The sequence below is a fragment of the Denticeps clupeoides genome, chromosome 17 (genome assembly GCF_900700375.1).
Source record: "Denticeps clupeoides chromosome 17, fDenClu1.1, whole genome shotgun sequence".
Classification (NCBI taxonomy): domain Eukaryota; kingdom Metazoa; phylum Chordata; class Actinopteri; order Clupeiformes; family Denticipitidae; genus Denticeps; species Denticeps clupeoides.
Genome location: NC_041723.1, coordinates 7,188,092 through 7,203,878, shown reverse-complemented (window position 1 = coordinate 7,203,878; position 15,787 = coordinate 7,188,092). Strand labels below are relative to the sequence as shown.

Genomic DNA, 15,787 nt, shown 5'->3' with positions numbered 1-15,787 from the left:
ACCACGACAGTGGGCGGGGCTGACACAAAAACCGGGCGGAGTTTGTTTTGAGAGGTACCAAAGCGTGTTTGGCCAATCAGTTTTAAATTAGTATATGTATACATTTCTATTCACCTCACGTTTTTAGCTGCTTGTCCATGTATAAAAGAAAAAAAAGTAAATCACCGTAAAACTCTATATAATGTAATTACACCATGGTGTAACAATCATGTTTTGTGTGATATCACAACTTCAAAATGAACATTCTGGTGAGGGTGAGGAACAGGAATGCTAGTACACAAAGACAGTGAGTGCAAAAGGGCATCATCCAGACTGCAACAGAAATGGGTGCTAAAATTAGCACTGTCCTGATTTTGCCCAGCCTATATACTCTTTTATGTTCAAAAATTACAATTTATGTTAATTACTTTCTCTTTTTGAAAGACTGCAGACTGCAAAATTCTTCTTCAAAAATATTTGTATTGGGATTTTTACCAAAAAAGGAAATGTTGAATTCACAAAACGGAGGTAAATACAGATTTATGTATGCAGAAAACAACAATCAAAATTGTTCAAACAGATTCCAAATCACATTTGTAAATTAATTTTACATTAGGGGTTTTAGAATGCAAAAAAAATATTTTTGGGACTTAATAACCAATAACAATCACTTTCACTTGCTGATGACTTGTTAACCAAAAACAGTGCCCTCTTATGGACACCGACACTTTGAGGGAACCCAACTCAATAGTACAGTGGGACTTAACAACCACCAAACATATCACTTAATGGATTCCTGATATTTTAAAATGCACTGCTCAAAAAATAAAGGAAACACTTAAACAACACAATGTAATTCCAAGTCAATCAGACTTCTGTTAAATCTTCCAGGATGGCACATCCAAGGTTTGCTGTGTCAGTCAGCGTAGTGTCCAGAGCATGGAGGCGATACCAAGAGACATCAGGAGGCATGGAGGAGGCCGTAGGAGGGCAACAACCCAGCACCTCTGCCTTTGTACAAGGAGGAACAGGAGGAGCACTGCTAGAAGCTTGCAAAAAAGATCTCCAGCAGACCACAAATGTGCGTGTGTCTGCCCAAACATGAGGGTGGTATGAGGGCCCGAGGTCCACAAGTGGGGGTTGTGCTTACAGCCCAACACCGTGCAGCACGTTTGGCATTTGCCAGAGAACACCAAGGTTGGCATATTCCCCACTGGCACCCTGTGCTCTTCCCAGATGAAAGCAGGTTCACACTGAGCACATGCGCCTGATGTTACAGATTCTGGAGATGCTGTGGAGAACATTCTGCTGCCTGAATCATCCTCCAGCATGACCGGTTTGGTAGTGGGTCAGTAATGGTATGGGGTGGCATTTCTTTGGGGGGCCGCAAAGCCCTCCATGTGCTTGCCAGAGGTGGGCTGACTGCTATTAGGTACCGAGATGAGATCCTCAGACCCCTTGTGATACCATATGCTGGTGTGGTTGGTCCTGTGTTCCTCCTAATGTAAGACAATGCTCATGTGGCTGGAGTGTGTCAGCAGTTCCTGGACGACGAAGACACTGATACTATGGACTGGCCCTGAATAGAGCACATCTCCATCCACCAACGTTACATTGCACCACAGACTATCCAGGAGTTGCCGGATGCTTTAGTCCAGGTCTGGAAGGAGATTGCTCAAGAGACCATCCCCCACCTCATCAGGAACATGTCCAGGCATTGTAGGGAAGTCATACGGGTACGTGGAGGTCACACACACATTTTGACTTTACATCAAAAGTTGGATCAGCCTATGGTGTTTTCCACTTTAAAATTGAGTGTGACTCCAAATCCAGACCTCTATGGGATCATAAATTTGATTTCCATCAATACTTTTTGTGTGATTTTGTCAGCACATTCAACTATGTAAAGAACAAAGATTTAATATTTAATAAGATTTAATATTTCATTAATTAATTTTTTTGAGCAGTGTATATATTAAGACACATGGGTGGAGGTCCCAGCTTCATCCTATTTAATTTATGACATCAGCAAAAATCTTATTTTTTCTGTGTATGGCATTTCACCAAAATATTGAATATGTAAAATAATCAGATTTTTTTATTATTTGCAGTGCAGATGCCCTTTCAAGGGTAGTTCACATGGCTCACAACTTACCACTTCATTCAAATATATTCACTCACAGTTTGTACCCATATGTTATACAACAGTAATGTCCAAACAAATGGTCTGTCAACTGACAGGCCCAAATTACTTAGAAATCAACCAGTCCAACACATCAGTTTACACTCTCATGTTACATGTCCATTGTGATCAAGGCAACTTCAGCTTTCAAATCACACACCCATACCATTAAAATATGATCTCATTGATGTAAAGACTGGCATCAAGACAAAATGCTCAATGCTTTGGGTGCAATAACAGTCATTTAAAGAAACCAGCAATGCACTGTTTCAGAGCAGTTTTGGTCAATACTCCAAGCAGTTGACTACAGGTTGGTCTGATGATTTGAGAAAGGTTCAAACAAACAGAAGGGGATGGTAGGTGGATGGACTAAAGCTGGTGGACTGAATAGAAGCCAAGAAAGATCTTAACACATAGCCAACAATATGGATTAAGAACAAATTTGAAGGAGTTTTACGTCAGTTCTATGGAAAATCTGTGTTATTTGCAAACCTGTCATGGACGATATATCAGCAAGATGTAATCACATTACAGAGTATGTAAATTAATTTGCCAAACCCATCAAAAATGAATCATGTTATGTTGAACTACTTGGTGAAGAGAATGCAAACCACAAATAATATGTTATTGCTTTCAATTTTGTTTTGATGTCTTTTACTCATTATCGCTGCCTGCTTGAGTTCTCCTGTATTGGTGCCCAAGGGCATTTACCTTTAATAAGCTCCCTTCAGAGATTCCAGACAAGTCAACCATAATAATGTACACCAGAAATCCAAGATAGTCAACACACGTGATATATGAAGAAAGGCTCTGTATGCAGAGTGAAAGTCCCTGGTAGCAAACATATATGCTACATATACAAATGATGTTAAAATGATAAAAGTGTTACACTATGCTAACTCACTTTTTAAAGGCTGTTGACGTTTCTTTATTGTAAGACTAAGATGTAACAACATCTTAGATGCAAATATTGGCTAATAACCATTACTGCCAATATATGAAATAATATCAAGAGAATGTCTTATTTTGATAACACCCACCTGTTGGAAAAAAAAACGCTATTATTGTAGCTAATGATTAAAATTCATATCAATCCATATGTATACACCACAAGTTATTTCACATGATCACACTTGAGATTTGTCTTGAGTCTTTACATCAATACACTTCAGAGATCTACAGCAGCAGAGACTTTTCCTCCCAACTTGCAATCTTCTTGCCATTTTGACTTTGTTTGGCTTTAGAGAACAGTTTAAAAATTAGAGAATAAAAACCACAAACTAGTATTAATATCCAGAGCTCAAAGTCACCATCGCCAGGCTTCCAGACATTTTTGTGTTTAGTTTCAAATAGTAAACAATGAAATATTTCATGCAAAAATTGTCTCTCAAGTCCAGAACAGAATGCTTCTGTTTGCATGTTGTAGCATTTGCACCCCCTGGTGACAGTTCTATCTGCCCATGTGGGGCAAGCCACAACTCTGCAGAGGGCCAACATTTTGGGAGGTGTTGTCATCAGGGGCGACAGGCTCCTGCGAGTTGCCATTAGCAGGGCCACATCGGGGAGTGAGCTTGCGAAGGTACTCCGCGTGTACCGGTTTGTGAGATTGGAGCACCGTAATTGCTTCATCAATCTTAAACCACTTTCTTTTCCGACCTGAGGAGAGAGAGAGAGAACAGATACGACTGAGTTCCTTTTTCCTTTTCATACATTTTGTCTTTTTAATTTTATTTTATTTTCATTATATTATATAAATCTTTACACAATTTAAGTCTTTCTTATACCTAAACTAAAACTGTATATTTTACAGTGGATGTCTCTTTAACAACTGCTTCATGGATATTTCACCAGCTGCCTTACAGGTGCCTGACACATCCCTGAATTTGCACACTACTGTGTTCATTTAAAGCATACCATCTACATGGACCTCCCAATATTAACAAAATGTCTAAACATTCAGTATTAGTAAAGAACAATGCTGAAAATCAGGGAGTAGGAAAATAGCATTTTTTTCTTCACAGTATTGCAAATGCAACAGTCTGAACACATCTAGGAACATGCTTAAAATGTAAGATTATGCTTACATAATCATTACACTGTGCTTTTGTCGTCCCCCTCAAGGCCCTAAAGGCATTTTTTTTCTATCTGACATTCCTCACGCCATGGTTATGAAATTGTGGGTCAGCAGCGGGACCTGCCAAATACACAAGTCCATAAAGCCAGCCCTTCCAATCTCACATGCACAAATTTGCATATTATTTGCATAAAAAGACAACACAAACACAAAGCTCCCACACACATATTTCTGAAGTTTACTAATGAACCGTGGTATTGCTCAAAACCTACATACACTTGATGCGCTTCTATCATTGGGTGCTCGTGGGTTTAGTTTAGTAATGACGAAGTCTGGAAAACAACCACACAGAGCAAACAAGCACGCCCCCATGTGAACAAACACTGGTCTATTTATACGAGTGAGGGGAGTGAAGGATTACCAGGGTTTCTTTCCTTTCTACACCCTCTACAAATAGTTCACGTTTTGAATTACATGGTCACCAGCCAAAGACTATTTATACTTTAACAACTCAGGAAAATGTACCAGATACTGAATTTCTGAGGTAAGTAATCACAATTTCATCAAGGAATCTGAGAAACACATAACTGTAAAACGAATCTGACTTCAGCAAGGAAATCTGCTGCCAGCATAATTCCAAGTGTAACTGGTTGTGGTGTAGGTGAGTTGAAACTCAACAAAGAGTAATGAGGATGGTGCAAAAATTACCAATGTTGACAGAGTCTTCCCAGTCCTCAAGGGTCTCAGTCACGGTAAGGACATACACATACGTCCTGTGTTTGCTGTCCAGATTCTGCTAATAGGAGATCAGGGGCATATTAGGCCAACACACTAGCAATAGTTTATCCGGTGCAACCAAGTCAAGTGTGGATATGTATATAAAAGCTATAAATAAATACTGTAATGCAATGCCATTGTTATGTAAGGTAATTCAACACTGATAAAAAAAGCGTACCTCAAACACCCCCAGCAGTCTCCCAAGGGTACCCCTTACTCCAGCCTGGGAGGAAATAAAGTATTGGAAGAAGATGAAATGTGTGGAACAAATGTAAAACCCAATATATTTCTACTTAAACAAAGGTTTCCCAACAAAGATCATTTATAGGTAACAAGACAAATAAACATTAACCATTAATGGTTTTCTGCACTAGTGATAATCCTTATAACATAATTGCTTTACCAGTTCAGGGTTGGGTGGCTGGGGGTAGAAGGTGCGTAATGTTGGCATGGAGAATTTATTAATACATTCTCCAACATTAATACAACCAAATACAATATTACATATTACCATAATACGTTTAAATCACAGATAACGATAAGTACATTTAGATATTTTCAACCAAATTTACAAATACAAAAAAGCTAATTTGAGTCACATTATTGAATATGATCAAATGTATAGCAAAAATATAACCAGATGATCTTCTACCACAATCTATGTATATCACCTGTGCCCAGCATATGTGTGACAGAAGATGTCAAGGCCTGGTGATCTGATATGCGATGACCCTCTAGTCAAAGCCTCTGGAATCCCTATCCCTTTATCTCTCTCTCTTTCTCACACACACACACACACACACACACACACACACACACACACACACACACACAAACGCTTTGCAAAGCTGGATGAATCCTGATAGTGGAGTGTTTCCAAAACACAGTATGGGGCTAAGACACCTGACACAAATCCTGACAAGAACACAATGTCTTTTTGTTCAGATCCAGCAAAAGAACAAAGTCCACATTTTTTCAAATTTGTTACACCCATCAGCCATTATAACAAGTGAAGTGAAGGAAAAAATCACGTTTTACTGGTTACAGGGGAACCTGACATTGTACATTATGTACATTATATTGGCCAACGTATTAGGACACCTTTAACCCTAGACCACCATTTATGAAAAATGGGTTGCTCTCAGGGATTCAAGCATTGTACCATGACAGGATGCATTAAGTCCATAAGTGAATTTTCCTTGCTACTACATCCCATGGACAAGTCTGGGTTTTGTGGATCCCAAGAGATGAGGTACTTGTTTGATTTGGAGGAACTTGACCCTGACATCAAAATGTATGGCACTTATCAAACGTCCTTATCAAGAGTGACTTTGAGGTCTTCTGGGTCACTACTACTACCAGCCAACAGAACACCTTTGGGTGTTTTGGAAGATTGGTCGAGAATGGCCATAAATACACTCCTAAACCTTGCAGAAAGCCTTCCAGGAAGAGTTGAAGCTGTCATAGCTGCAAAAGGTGGGCCAACTCCAACTTCTATGGATTAAGAATGGGATTTCATGTGTGTTTACAGGCAGGCGTCCCAATATTTTTGGCAATATAGTATATGAGGCAGCAAGAGAATATATAGACTTTGTGATGGCTAGATGGGTATGTCATCCAATCTCTCAAGCTGATGGGATGTTGTAGGATGTTCTGTTCCCAGTGCTCAGTACCAGTTAAAAGTGATGAAAGTAAGGAACACAAATTAACTACTTTCTGGATGATGTGCCATGCCACACTGCAAATTCTCCAAATCTCACTCTGAGGATTTGTGGGATGTGCTGGAAAGACAAAGTCTGATCCATGAACACACCAACTTGCAACTTACAGGACTTAAATGATATGCTACTGACAACTTTGTGCCAGATTCCACAGTAAACGTTCAGAGGACTAGTGAAGGATATTGTGTTGGTGGTAAAAGTGGTACCTACTCAACATCAGTGCATGTCTGATTGCCTTAAGGTAGAATGCCAAGAAAAAAAATCTCAATCTGACCCTTGCTCCCTCAAATGAACAAAACAATGTATCTCATGGTACAGATGCAGGAAGACTCTAACCTTCCGGATAATTATGTGTAAGGTCAAGACATTAGCAGAAGCAACCTGATCCTTTATCAACACTCCTACCATGATGTGATTCATGCATAGGGGTCAAGGTTTCCAAAGATGAGACTAAGGGATTGGTCAGTCTAGACACTGCCTGTCATTACAAGCCAGGTGGGGAAAAAGCAAGAATTTGAACCTGAATACTATGACTGCTCGCAACTGCCTATTTCTGGCACCAGTCGACAGTGACCATGGTACCCAGGGGATGTCAGACTTGCCACTGGGGTGGTGCCTAGATTTCCTGAGAGCTTCAGTGTCAAGCCTTACACACTATAATTCATGCCAGAGTTTATGATCTTCCCTTGGGTCCCCCTGAGTTTGGATTACCGATGTGGAAGCCCGACAGAGTTACTGTCAGTCAGAAGCTTGCATACAGCTGATCACCATGTGTTCTTGTGTCTTATAATAATAAGATCACAGTAACCTCTTAAACATATTCTTAGCAGCTCTAGTCCATGTCAGTATAACTGGTATTACTTGGGTTGAGTATGTCTGTGAATGTCACTAAATTGCAATTTATCACAACTTGGACAAGATGATGGAAAGTCTTGGTACCAATCATAATGAATGCCCCCTTATGTCCCATCCCACTTCTATGATTTAAAAAGTCCCATCCAATTCCCATGACACAAGGGATTCCTAAAGCAAACTATAGTATTACACCTTCATGCTGACAAAGTAATTAAGCTAAACATGTAACTTCAACAGCTTTCATCGGATGTGCCCTGTACATCTTTATTTAGCTGATGTTGTGCATATCATTATTCAACACAGCTACTTTTAGCCTGTGCTCTAACAGATTCAAACAGACAAGATGCAAGAGGGGATGGAAAGAGATTAAATTAATAAGACAACCTAAATTGGTAACAGTTTGGTAACATAGAACTGATTTCATTACAAAAGAAAACATTTAATCATCTTAGCAGGTCCTGGTGTGTGTATACTCTACTAATGCTACTCAAGGACGACATGTCTCTTTCAAATGGAGGAGGACGGCAGTAATAGGACACTGTCTCCAAATGTCACTGACGGGCCTCACAGCTGTCAACAGATTACTCCCATGTAACGGTTTCTCCTGAGATCCCATAACAAGTGGCATCTCCTCAATTAAACACTCACAAAACCATTAACCACATGTTACTTTTACAGCAAACACATTATAGGAATCATGTGCAAAGTCACATAAAAAAAAATATATCTTCATAAATCAATAATGAAGATATTTTCTGGTTGCTACATTAGGAGTGAGGACGAGTTGGTCAGTCTGCATGAACTGGGTCCAATAAGATTTAACCAACATGGTAATAATAAATACTATACTACTGAAAACATATTATTAGAGGTAAAATGCTGTTCTCCCTGTGCAGTTTATCCACTGCCGAATTCCATTCGAGCATTCTGACACCAGGTCCAAACATGCCGCGAACAGGTGGATTAGCAGCAGCATCGTAGATTCACACCCACAAAACACAGACAGCATGAGCAGTTTTAAGGAGCTGAACCACACTGCAGTGGGTTTCGCTGTCAGCTAGCATGACTGATGTCCCACAGCGGGATGTTAGGGTGATGGGAATTTATGTTTAAAAAAAAAAAAAAAAAAAAAAACATGTGAATGGGCCTCCATGAACACATCCCAAAGTTTGAGTACTGCCGCTGCTGCATTTTCCACCGCTGAAGCAAAACGTTGGCCTCATAAATAAATAAATACAGAAAAATCCTGCCGCTGGGGATGCATGTGACAGTGTATTTTTTGGTGCCAGTCCCAAGCCCGGGTAAACAGGGAGGGTTGCGTCAGGAAGGGCACCCGGCATAAAACTTTTGCCAAGTCAGTTGTGCGAACAACCCGATAGGTTGATCAGCTGCAGCGGCCCCATTTGGCAGAAGCCAAAGGACGGAGAAGAAGAAAAATAAATAAATATAGAAAAAAGAAGGTTTGATTGAACCTGTAACAAAGTAGGTAATTGGTAGGTTTATGTGAAGGTTTTTTTAGACACAAGTTTAGGAGACACTGAAATATCTTCAGGTAGATTAAATGAAAACCATTGGTATGAACTGTTGACATCTCACATTTGCAAACAGAAATTGGGAGCTCATGCACGTTAGAATATTGCAAGAAGGATATAAGATTGATAGCCTTAAGAGAATCAACCTTTTTATACATATACACAATACTAGATCATGCTATGTGAAGTTTGGAGGGGGGCTTCATTTAATTGTGGTAGTAGCCTAGTGGGTAACACACTCGCCTGTGAACCAGAAGACCCAGGTTCAAATCCCACATCCATTGTGTCCCTGAGCAAGACACTTAACCCTGAGTGTCTCCAGGGGGACTGTCCATGTAACTACTGATTGTAAGTCACTCTGGATAAGGGCGTCTGATAAATTCCGTAAATTTAAATTGTATATTGGAATTAGAATGTTTGCTTGGAAAAATTCAACTTGTATGGATATTGTGATGTTAATGAACATGATTAGTAGAGCTAAAGGCCAGTCAGTCTTCCTGATAAACTGGTTTGTTATACTGGGTGTTCCCTGCTAGGGGTACAGATGACTGCGAATTGATGATGACAGCCCCACGATCACTGACCTCCTCATAGACCTCCCTCACAGCAGCTCCACAGGGCTCTTCCTCAGGCTCCATTCCCCCTCCTGGAACGATCCACTGGTCTGGGTGCCGACTGCTGCTTACTAGAAGCACCTGGTGGCAGATTGACAAACAGGCCTGCGTCATAACGAAATGAAATCATCGGCTCCGCTGCTCAAAAAGAAACTGAACACTGCCTTCAGTGTGCATGCCATGCACAGCAAAAGCTGCAGAATCACTCGTCTTGTGTGACACGCCAAGGTCCGGTAGCCTGAATGTTTTCCTTCCCGTATCCCGCCGTGATCAGCAAGTGTCTCAACATACTGCTATCAAATGCATTTGAGCCATGAAGAAGGGCACGTAAGACTGACAGATATTTGTGCAACAACCAGACCGATTAGTCCACTGTGGCACCCCTAACAGGAGAAGCTGAATGGAGACGACAGCCTCATAAAACTTGTAAATTGAATATACAAGTATGTTTTAAACACTGATTGTGTTGCGTTTAATCAGTATATCACTGATATACTTATGCTTTTACAACAAAAAGCAGTTTAACTGAGATATATGTTGAAATGCTTGGACTGGAATGTTTTAGATTGGCATGATGAATATTTTCAATGTCCAGCACCTCACACTGATTTATGCTGACAGGTCAAAATAGTTACAAGGTATTGGGGGGTGTTTCTCGAGTCTATTCCTGCCCTGTGACTCTACTTGCACAGTCAAGGGACACTCGACCCGCTCTCCTAAAGAGTTGACTCTTCTACATGTCCTGTGTAAGTGTGAAGCAGCTGTTGAGCTCAGTGCGTTTATGACAAATGGGGCCGTACTTGCAGGCCATGCTCATACCAGGGCAGTAAAACACAGCTCTCTCCTGAATATCTGCCTGGTGTGCAGATATACAGAGTCCACTGCAGGTGAAAAGGGGCGGGCTTGAGTTGCTTCCATATGGTTCCCAGCTTTGGGAAGATAACTGATGTCAATAGGAATTAATTCAGTGGGGATAATAACACATATCTGCTACAATATTGAATAATTTGGAATAGCACAATGATGAATGCTGGCAGCCTGTGCTGGGTCTGGTGTCACACTGACCCACTTCAAAGCTGCACTGACAGCCAGAGGGAATTCCTCACCAATCACATAGCCTTCTAAGCATGCTTCCCTCACCTCTGGGATGGATGGGTGGACGGACGGACAAACAGATGGATGGATTTCAACTCTCACTTGCGAAAAAAAGGCTCTATCCTACGTCTTTCCACCCTGCCCTACATAACGTGTATAACTTACATGTGATGCAGTCAACAAATAGTGCTGGTAATATAAGGCCCTTGAACTGGTTTCAGACCCCCTCCCCACAGAAAAAATGTCCTCAATGACTTTAATTTCAAATGTGTTGCTCAAAAGAACAAGTGTTTACAGCTGTGGATCATAGACCTAAAATGTGCAACATTACTTTTTATGGCCCAACATGATGAAATTAAATATAATCTCATTTAAAGCCCTTTATACAGAGCAATTGGAAATCTTTGTGGATTTGCAGAGCTCTCCATACATTCATCGTTACAGTTAAGGCTTAATCTGCAGTATCATGTTTGTGTTCCACACAGCACTTATGGTCATAAATTCACTGTGGTTAAAATAAAAAAAAAATTGAAATTCCCCCAGGAATACCCTCAGGACACCATGGAGAGCCCAGGGCAAAATATTCAAAGAAAACATCATAAAATCAAGACCTTATTAACCACACAAGGATGTTTTTTCATGAGTAAATTCAACTCGGCTCTCGTTCTTTCAGCCTCTTTTGCACACAGTGACTGAACTGTGGCGCAAAAACAAGCTTTGGAAAAGCACTAGATCAGCAGTTGTCTTTCTGCATGATGGCTTAAGCTTAGCCGAACAGTGGACAGACTGGCCCTGTGGCACGTACACCATACTGCTGTGGCAGGAGAAACAAGTGGTGCACAGGTACCAAGGAATTACATAACAAAATAATCATAGGATTTTCAGGGGGAGGTATTTGTATACGAAATATACAAATATGAATAGTATACTAACAACAGCACTTACACCATGATACGACTGAATATGTGCATTCAAATAATTTATTGCACACATAGAATGAATGCTGAATGATTATGAAGTGAAAAATCCCGGTAACCTTCGGGAAGACCAGTTCGTCTGGGCCCTTTTCACATATCACTTATTATAAAATGTTCCAGATTCTTAGCAATATATTTTGCAAAAGTAATTACGTGTGCCATATTAGTCTTTATTTGTCCACAAGGCTCTTCTGAAAGGCCAACTTAATCAGGAAGTGCCCCTTCTTGTAGAATTCATGAATTTAAAACCTAAACAATTACCCATAATTAGCCTATAACAAGTAAGTCTAGTCTTATTTAAAATGTGATTTGCAGTAGATTAGTTGACAAAAAAACAACATATTTGGACATCAGAAACATCAGTTGACCTGTACATATGGAGACATAAATGTATTTTGGAAAAATCACATACCAAGCAGTGAGAACTAATATTTTAACACACCTGGGTTCATATTTTACCAGGCTATGAACCATCGGTCTGCAATTTCAATATTTGTGTGTCCAAGATTGCCTGACAAGCACAAACCAGTCACTTACTTCACCTGAACCCCTGGGCGGAAGAGTCGAAGAAATACAGGACCTATTGTGGGAGGCAGGATTTTTGTGGTTTGCGACATATGCAAACCGCCAATCAGTGATAACCCAGACATCATTTGAACTGATTCACTGAAATCACATGGACTCAGCGTAATAACAGAGTTAGAAACTAGACCAAAACATATCATAACATAAAAACTCCTGACCAACGTGTTTCTGAAACTGGTTTACTAGATTTAGCAGGTACTTGCGAACTGTGCCATATTATATACACACACACACACACACACAACGTTACTAGCAAAAGGTGCCTGGTACTAGATCATGATAACAGGGAAACCAGAACGGCGCTTGCCTGACATTCAGAATGTGCTTCTAGCTTCACATTAAAGGCACACGCACAGCCCTTTACGATAAGTTCGCCTGGAAAAGAACAGCTATGACGCCACTTTCTCAAAACACTTAGCATAATCGCAAGTGCTTTCATGCCGGAAAGTAGCCCATGTGTGCGGACGGGTGGGAGGTCGCCGAAAAAGAGAGAGAGAGAGGGGTGGGAAAGGGAATCTGTCAGGGGACATCTAGTGCCTTCGCCACGGTTCTATAAATTGCTGCTGATAGGTCACTTGGTGCTTTAGCACATAGTGTAACTTGCTACTGTAACCCCCCCCCAGACACACACACACACACACACACACACACACACTTAGGGCCCCAATCACATGAAGGAGCCCTGAGAGATGAAGTGTAGTTGCTATGCAGACAATTTAGTGCTGCAGTGTCCCGTACAACATTCCACTGTCTTCTACACAACCAGAGCTCCCTTCAGCAACATGTGTGATGCAGGAAATTGCACCTTTTAAGCTCTCTCGCTTTATGGACGCTTTGTCCACAAAAGACAAAAACTAACAAATAAATAAATAATTCACCTCATCGATAATACTATTGTTTTTAGAGGATTCCTGGATCTTGGGAGGTATATGGAATGTTGACAGGGAAACTGTCATGATCAATCAAATGCTTCCATTTTTATATCACCCCTCACCGAATTGCGCAAAAGGGGGCTTTTGCCAATTATCAGGTGAAAGGAGGAACTGACTCAACTGTTCTCCAGAATTCAGACAGCACGCGGTGTCATGGACGGGTCATAAACGGGGTGAACGACAGGCGGCGTACAGGGGCGGGGTCAGCTCTGCGGCGGCTCATCGCCTCATCAGTCTTCTCCTTGTGCAAATCCGGCCTCGCGCTCGCCGAGTCAGACAGGGCCCGGGGTGGCGATCGTGTTCCGCAGAGGCCTACCTACATTCCGACGAAACGTCCCGCCTCTCCCCGCTTCACCTGCACGAGGCCAGAGAAAGGAGAGCCGCGATTCCGACGCTCGTCCTGGCCACATGCTGCACGGCATCAATCACCGCCGGGTGACGGCAGGGAGGCCGACAGGACGGGCTGAGAGTCGGGGACCCTTGGTCAGCTGGATGTCAATCATCCGAGGCCACGGCGTAAAATGTCAAATCAGCGTCACGGGTGTCACATGAGCGAGACGACACCTGCCACGCAGAAACTCTACTTTTCCCCCCAGTTTTAAATGTAAGAATCTACCCAGAAGGGGGACGTTATAAGTCACTCTCAATTCGTAAATGAGAATGTTTTTAAAATAATAATAATAATAAAAACTGCTTTATCTATTCTATCAAACTGGTTACCTGCATGTGTTTCAGGTAGTCTAATCTGAAAATCAATCTTGCATTTATACAAATACAAGCATGCACTGGGCATCAAGCCCAAATCTACTGGTGACAAAATATTTAGTGCTGTGGCCTTGACCAAACCCAGCGCAGGCGTGATCATCCATCAACGCTGAAAACTCAACTCCTGCCTCGGTCCCCTTGCATCCCTCTCTTCGCCTTTTGGTGCACCGGCGAGGTCCACGACGTCTCGCTTCGAGCTCGTCTGGTGATTTTCTACAGTGCAGCCACCTACGGGCATGATGCATGCAGGCCGTGTTCCGGTCTGCTCACCTGCTCACTTTTTATTTTCCATTTCTTCTGCGGCAGGCGGGTATCTAAGTAAACTTTGGTTAAGGGCAGCGGTGCAGGCGCAGAGATGCTCGCACGTCCCGAGCGAAAGCGCGGCACACGCGTTAAACCGGGCCGCCCCAGCCGCGACCTACCTCGTCCTCCCGGTCGTTTTTAAAGCACAGACACGCTGCGCGCTTTTTGAAGCCTTCGCAGTCGTACGTCCTCGTCTGGTTGGGCTTAAACTTCATCATGTATCCCGGCGTGGCGGCCGCGCCGCGGGGGTCGAGCGTGAAGAGCGGAGCGCGGCGCGTCAATGTAGCATGGAGTTCCTCCAACAAGTGCTCCCGCAGAAGAACTGAGGCGATTTGGTTTCTCTTTCCTTCCTTCCTTCCTTCCTTCCTTTTTTTAAAAAAAAATATTATTTCTTTTCTTTTTTTTGCGCAAGGCCTGTCTCTCGCGGCTCAGGTTTTTCCCATTGACGGAAAGCGGTCGCGGCTGGCCACTCGTGTCCGGTTTATTCCCACGACCATGGTGCCTCGTCGCCGCTGTTCCTCCCGAGCCTCGGCGCACAAGACGGAGGAGGCGCGAGTGGCGCGACTGCGCATGCGCGCTCCGCGTCGCTGGACGTGCGGACCGCGGATGGGCGTTTCCGCAGGAAAATATGAATGAGACTCCGGGATCGGTCCAGCGGTCCAGCGTGCTCCAAGACGGAAGTCCGGGAGGCCCGGCTTTGTGGTTGAATAAAAGCGTAAAGCGCCGCTACAGTGTCTGCGAGAACAAAATAGCAATTATACAAGCCCTGAACATGCTTGGTTTTGGAATTTAAAAAATGTCATTTGCGCAACACTTCATTAAAATCGCATTTGAAGTGAAGTGATTAATTGTCGCATGCGACAGCACAGTACGCAATGAAATATGCATTTTACCATGAGCATTGGCCAGCCATGAAAGGCGCCCGGGGACCAGCGTGCGGGGACGGGATCTTGCTCAAGGGCATCTCAGTGGCACCACTGCAGTTTGTCCCACAATTTGCCATGAATTCACATGAACGTGGACTTTATGCATTTACAGCATTTATCAGATTATGCGTGACAATAACTATGAAAAAAAATACAGACAAGCAAGCGCAAACCTGGCGATTTTTTTTGTGGCAGGGTGAGTATGGCCCCCTTGTGGTCACGTCGAGAATTAACAAACAAAAAACTGCCTCGGTATGCACAAGGTGAAAGTGAAGTGATTGCGAAAGACAGCACAGCATACAGTGCACACAACGAAAGGTGTCCTCTGCTTTTAACATTTCACCCTCAGCGAGCAGTGTGTGGGGACGGTGCTTGGTCAGTGGCACCTCAGTTGCACCTTGGCGGATCGGGATTCGAACCGGCAATTTTCCGATTACAGGGACACTTCCTTAATCGCTAGGCCAGCACCA

The 15,787-nt window shown here is 42.5% G+C and overlaps 1 protein-coding gene across 2 annotated transcripts; it reads right to left on the bottom strand.

The window, feature by feature from the left end:
* Positions 1 to 2,059: 2,059 nt before the first annotated feature.
* On the bottom strand, positions 2,060 to 14,957 carry nudt4a (nudix (nucleoside diphosphate linked moiety X)-type motif 4a). 2 transcript variants are annotated; one of them, XM_028958833.1, is made up of 5 exons: positions 14,511 to 14,957; positions 9,705 to 9,815; positions 5,191 to 5,235; positions 4,944 to 5,031; positions 2,060 to 3,817 (listed from the first exon to the last, which is right to left on the bottom strand). In XM_028958833.1, exons 1-5 carry the CDS (start codon positions 14,607 to 14,609, stop codon positions 3,612 to 3,614), a joined length of 549 nt encoding a protein of 182 aa, XP_028814666.1. In that variant the 5' UTR covers positions 14,610 to 14,957; the 3' UTR covers positions 2,060 to 3,611. The 2 variants fall into 2 exon arrangements, with proteins under 2 accessions (XP_028814666.1, XP_028814668.1); XM_028958835.1 differs by having other exon boundaries at positions 4,944 to 5,028.
* Between the last annotated feature and the right edge of the window lie 830 nt (positions 14,958 to 15,787).